Here is a 6041-nt window from a genome sequence, read left to right as displayed (position 1 = left end):
GGCCTGAGCCTAGAATAGATGCCAGAGGCCACCCCCAGACCGCCTCGCAGACTGACCGGCTATGCCGCTCAGGTCCTGTCCGGGTCCCCACTCGCGAGCTCCCAATTCCAGGGACATGATGACTCAGGTGATCCCCCCCAGGGTGCCGCTGGGCAGTGTGGGGGAAGGCAGAAGGTTGCAGAGGCAAGAGCGAGCCGGAGGAGGTGGCAGGTGGTTCAGGATGGGGTCCTTGAGAGGACGTGAGGAGGGAGAGGGAGGCGCGGGAGACGGATGGGTGTCTTGGGCAGGAAAGTGGAGGGGAGCGCGCCAGGGAAGGCGGGAGGGAGCCAAGGGGCCTCTGGAGAAAGCAGGGGGAGGGAAGGCGGGGCAGAGAGAGGAAATGAAAAGCCAGGGGTGAGTGATCAGGGCTAGATGAGTTCGGGAGCGAGGAGGGAGGGAAGTCTGGAGAAGCTGCCACTCGAAGCCGGACCCAGGGAGCAAGACCCCCGGAGAAGGAGCGAAGGGGGACAGAGGGGCTGAGAGAGTCGGCAGAGGTGCGGTGAGGAGGGGCTGGGGAAGCAGAGATGCAGAGGAGGGGATAGGTCGGAGGAGACAGGGAGGGAGGGAAGGCAAGGTGAAGGGAGTGGACCAGGGAGGGGACTGAGCCAGAGCCAGAGCCAGAGACAGAGCCAGAGACAGAGCCAGAGGAAGAGAGAACTAGGGGCTTGGCAAGGGAAGGACTAGACGGAGAGACAGAGGTAGCGAAGGAAAGAAACAGGAGGGAGAGACCGGGAAGGAGCCTGGGGAGACAGAGGGCAGAGAGAGAAATAGATGCCCCAGAAGTGCGGAGGGTAGCCCGGGACTCCCCTCGCCTCCAGCTGCACCAAGGACCCCAAGGGAGCAGGGAGCGAGGTGCTGCGCATCACTGGGGCGGACCCATCTCCCCTTCCCTCGACACCTCCCACCCTCCACCTCCCGGGAACCCCTCCAGCCCCCCTCCCCGGGAGGCAGCCGGAGGCCGGGGATGGCGGATTCGTGCCAGAACCTCACGTACGTGCGGGACTCGGTGGGCCCGGCCACCAGCACCCTGATGTTCGTGGCGGGCGTGGTGGGCAACGGGCTGGCGCTGGGCATCTTGGGGGCGCGGCGGCAGTCGCGCCCCTCGGCCTTCGCCGTGCTGGTCACCGGGCTGGCGGTCACCGACCTGCTGGGCACGTGCTTCCTGAGCCCGGCCGTGTTCGCGGCCTACGCCCGCAACAGTTCGCTGCTGGGCCTGGCCCGGGGCCGCCCGGCACTGTGCGACGCCTTCGCCTTCGCCATGACATTCTTTGGCCTGGCCTCCACGCTCATCCTCTTCGCCATGGCCGTGGAGCGCTGCCTGGCGCTCAGCCACCCCTACCTCTATGCCCAGCTGGACGGACCCCGCCGCGCCCGCCTGGCGCTGCCGGCCATCTACGCCTTCTGCACGATCTTCTGCTCGCTGCCCTTCCTGGGCCTGGGCCAACACCAGCAGTACTGCCCCGGCAGCTGGTGCTTCATCCGCATGCGCTCGGCCGAGCCTGGCGGCTGCGCCTTCTCGCTGGCCTACGCCAGCCTCGTGGCCCTGCTGGTGGCCGCCATCGTCCTCTGCAACGGCTCCGTCACCCTCAGCCTCTGCCGCATGTACCGCCAGCAGAGGCGCCACCAGGGCTCGCTGGTCCCCGGCCCCCGGGCAGGCGAGGACGAGGTTGACCACCTGATTCTGCTGGCCCTCATGACGGGCATCATGGCTGTGTGCTCCCTGCCTCTTACGGTGAGTCCCCTGGGCAGCTCTAGTGGGCAGTGGGGAGGAGGGCAACGCCCAGTTCTAGCCGCCACTGTTTGCACCCACTTCACGGATGGGGAAACTGAGGCTCAAAGAGGTCAGAGACTTTGTCCACAGTCAGACAACTCCAAACTTTACAGAGACGTTTCTCCCCACTTGCTTATGCTCCATTTGACTCCTCCTGATCCTTGTCTCCCCTCTTCCACATCCCTAGCCCCCCACCTCTCCGCCAGTGCTACCCCCACCACCATCCTTCCCCTACCCCTGCAAGACTAATAAGATCCATCATTCAATACTGCACTTGTCTACTCTGTGCTCAGTGGTTTAGAAATCCCTTCTCTGATCATCTCGAGAATGATCTTACGCATCTATTCCATAAGCATTTAGCAAGAAATGTGATGAAGTTTCTGTCGGCATTTCTACAAAGGGTGGGGGGTGATGATGTATTTTGCCCACGATCGCACAGAGGCAGGGCTGCACCCTGGGCTTCTCTGAAGCCAGGGTCTGATCGCCTTGCCACCCTGCTCCCCACTTCTCCAGCCCCACCCATGTAGGTGCCCTTGGGCTCTCCTGGCCTCACCCCTTTCCTGCAGGAACTCCTGCCCTGCCCCTCCCAGAGGGCAGCAGGGCTGATCCTGGTCCTGTGGCACCCAGTCCTCCTGATACTGTCTGGACCTCAGCTTCTCTTTCTGCAAAATGCAAGGGCTAGGGTTAGAGTTGAGAATCACCAAACCTTTGAGGGGGTGACGGAGGACTCAGAGATGGGACACACACACACACAGCTCTGGGACCCAGCCTTGCTGCCCCACCTCTCTCCTCCTAGAGCTTTGCTGACTGTCTCCTGGGGCTTTCTCTCCCTCTGCCCTGGATGCATTTCTTATTTAGTTCTCATCTTATTTCTTTCCCCTTCTGACAGGCCGCACCTCCCTCATTTCTGCCAGTGAGCAAGGGAGAGGAGGGGGTCCAGAATGGGGTGTGTGTTGAGGGGTGGGGCAGAGGAGTCCTGGGCTGCTTCTTGATTGCTCTCTGCTTGCCCTCAGATCCGCGGCTTCACCCAGGCCATCGCCCCGGACAGCAGTGAGATGGGAGACCTCCTGGCCTTCCGTTTCAATGCCTTCAACCCCATTCTGGATCCCTGGGTCTTTATCCTCTTCCGCAAGTCCGTCTTCCAGCGGCTGAAGCTCTGGTTCTGTTGCCTGTACTTGAGGCCTGCCCAAGGCGACTCTCGGAAGTCCCTCTCTCGGTCCGCCTCGGGGAGGAAGGACTCAAGCGCCCCCCCTGCTCTTGAGGGGAAAAAGGGGAACTGGGTGCCTTTGTCAGCCTGGGGTGAGGGGCAGGGCGGGCACTTACCGGCTGTACAGCTACCCACTAGTACCGTGGGAACACCCTCCAAAGCGGGGTCTGAGGCAGCCTGCTCCCTCTGCTGACATCTGCCCGGTGAGCTCCCGCCCTGTCTTCCGGCCGCAGCTGCCAGAAATTCAGGGACATGACCGATGGCTGCGGGCGGATCAGCCCAGAGATGGTTCCTGGAGCCCTGCCGGCCGGAACATGGACCCTCTGGATTCAGGGGATGATCAGCTGCTATTTCTCCTTTCTCCGGGTGGCCATGAGGGGCTGCTGCGGGAGGAGGGAGATGGGGAGAGGAATTACCCTGGAACATAAAAAGAACAGTTGTCTCAAAATATCCGGCAGCCTGGCCGGCCTGGTCTGGCCCTCACTTGCCCATCCATCTCACTGTCTAAATATTTAGAAGGCAGAAATGTTCCCAGCAGCTTCTGTGCGCTCAGGTCTGCTCTGGTTAGGGTTCTGCCTCTGAACTTCCTTCATTCAGGGTGCCCCTGATGCCCACCCCAAGGCCCCAGCAGACAGCCCTGAGCCCGGCTCTGCGGGGAGGCAGGGGGCTCAAGAGCCACCCTCTCTCTGCCTCATGAAACCTGGGATTTCCTGACAATTTCCCTGTCTCCCTTTCCTTCCTGATTCCCCATTGAACTTGGGAGGCCTGGTCCACCCCCTACCCCACCAGGGGAGAAGGGGCGACTGTTGCCTTGGGAGTGACACCACTGGACAGTTGCTTGAAAAAAACTGCATGGCTTGGTGAGTTGCAAGATGTGGATGGCGGGTGGCAGGAGAAGCTGGAGAATGAAGGGGTGGGAGCTACAGAACCCAGGGACGGCCCAAGGACTCAGACCTAAGTCCTGTACCTATCCCTGGATAAACAGCTGCCCCCGCAACCGCCCCTGCAGAGCCTGACCGCACCCCCTGTGTCCTTGGAACCCTCGCAAAAATGTCATTCATCCATTCATTCATTCAACAAATAGTGGGCCCTGAATCTACCAGGTGCTGGGGACACAAACCGGTCTCAGCCTCACCTGGGAGTCTTTTAGGGTGATTTCCAGCCTTCAATTCCCCTTCTGATAGCCGGGGCTTTTCCAGCCATCCACCCCTCTCTCCTCATTAGCCATCCCCTGCCTTTAGGCACTGAACTCAAGGGTTTTCCAGGAGTGAGCATGAAAGGAAGTGGTGCTTCGGGTGGTGGGAGGAGGTGAATGGGAAAGCCCCCAGACTCTCCCCAGCCCTGGTCCCACTTTCCCACTTGCTTCAGGGTTAAAGCAATCATTCTGCCCCTGGGCGGGATGAGGGTGGGGGTGGGTGGAAGAATAGATGAGGCAAGAGCTTCCTATAAAGACGGTGGCTAAAGTGAGTCCTCCACCTCGTGAGTTGCACCCTCCTCGCTCCAGCCTGCTATTATTAGAGCCACTCTACATAAGCTGGAATCAAGGTCCAGAGGAGGCAATCACCAGCCCCAGGGCACACAGCGAGGAGAATGTGCAGCCTGCAGGTGGAGCTGGTTTGTGTTTTTTTTTGGCTGTGTTGTGCAGCTTGTGGGATCTTAGTTCTCCATTCAAACCCAAGGCTCTTTGCAGTGGAAGCGTGGAGTCCTAACCACTGGACAGCCAGGGAATTCCCTGGTTTATCCTTTTATTTCCTTAATCCAGATGGGGTTAGTGAGTTTCCCTTAGTTTCCTTTCTCCTAGGATGGTGATCATAATCTAGTACTTAATTTACAGGGCTGTGCTGAGGATTAAATGATTCAATTTAATCATTAAAAAGCAATTTAGCATAAGACCTGGAGTAAAGCCCACAGTATGTGTTACTGTTGCTGCTGCTATTGCTGTGGCTATTGGTGTTTGTTGTCTTTGGCATCTGAGCACATGTGGCTTGAAAACAAAACTTTTCTCCATTGTCATGACATTGTTCCACGGTCCACCGCCCCCCTCCCCCCCAAGTCACTTTGTTTCATTTGAAGGAGTGGCTGTGAGAGTTGAAAATAGATCAAGATGACTGCTTAATGGGTAGGGGGTTTCCTTTTGGGGGAATGAAAATATCCTGGAACTAGAGAGCGATGGTGGTTGTACAATGTCGTCAACGTACCAAATGTCACTGAATTGTACATTTTGAGATGGTTAAAATGGTACATTTTGTGTTATGGGTATTTTACCACAATTTGAAAAAAAAAAACCATGTAATACTGGACAAAAATTGAGGAAGTTTAGAAACTTTTATAGCAGTCTTGCCAGAGTCATATTGTATCGCTTGAATTTAATAATAAACATGTTGACTTGTACCAAAACAAACCAGAAAACGGGTCAAGCAACAGCAGATGGGGGTCCGGCCTTGTTTACCAAATCTGCCTCAATAGGAACCAACTCAAGGGACCTGGTGTGGAGGGGTTGTGTTTCAGGCAGGAGTCAAGGGCGCACCCTCCAGCCCCACCCCTGCCTATCCAGGTAAGATTCCCTGGGGTAGGGGTGCGCCTCCTCTCCCGGCCTCCGTTCTGGCCCCTCAGAACTCGCTGAATGGCAGCACAGGGCTGGGCTTTTGAACCCCCAGCACCCCAAGGTGGGCGCCACTATCAGTCCTCGTTTTCGGATGTGGATTAAGGGAAGGAGAGGATTCAGTGTTGAAGCTGGTTTTCTGCTGACTTTTACCCACCAGGCCTAACAGCTCAGGACTCCGCCCCCTCCTCTGCGTCCCACTGTGGATGTCTAAACTGTCCAACTCCTGCCCCATCTGCTCTGATCTGGAAGCTCCTCTCCTGGCTGGTTCCTGACTGCTGGGGTAGCGTCTCCGCTGTCAGCCACGGTCCTGTCTGGAGTTCCTGTCTGAGTGGCCCCTCCCCTGCCTGCCAAGCTCCAAGGGCTCCCACTGCCTGGAGGCCAAGGGCCAAACTCCCACGCTCTCTGCTTAGCCACGGCAG

General features: G+C 58.2%; 1 protein-coding gene across 1 annotated transcript; it reads left to right on the top strand.

The window, feature by feature from the left end:
- The first annotated feature begins 623 nt into the window (after positions 1–623).
- On the top strand, positions 624–5500 carry PTGIR (prostaglandin I2 receptor). The gene is made up of 2 exons (XM_055552378.1): positions 624–1771; positions 2824–5500. The coding sequence occupies exons 1-2, from the start codon at positions 1004–1006 to the stop codon at positions 3208–3210; spliced, it is 1155 nt and encodes a 384-aa protein (XP_055408353.1). The 5' UTR covers positions 624–1003; the 3' UTR covers positions 3211–5500.
- Positions 5501–6041: the final 541 nt, after the last annotated feature.

This window comes from Bubalus kerabau, chromosome 17 (genome assembly GCF_029407905.1).
Source record: "Bubalus kerabau isolate K-KA32 ecotype Philippines breed swamp buffalo chromosome 17, PCC_UOA_SB_1v2, whole genome shotgun sequence".
Lineage (NCBI taxonomy): Eukaryota > Metazoa > Chordata > Mammalia > Artiodactyla > Bovidae > Bubalus > Bubalus kerabau.
Note: the sequence above shows the minus strand (reverse complement) of the source record. Positions and strands in the feature narration are given on the sequence as shown.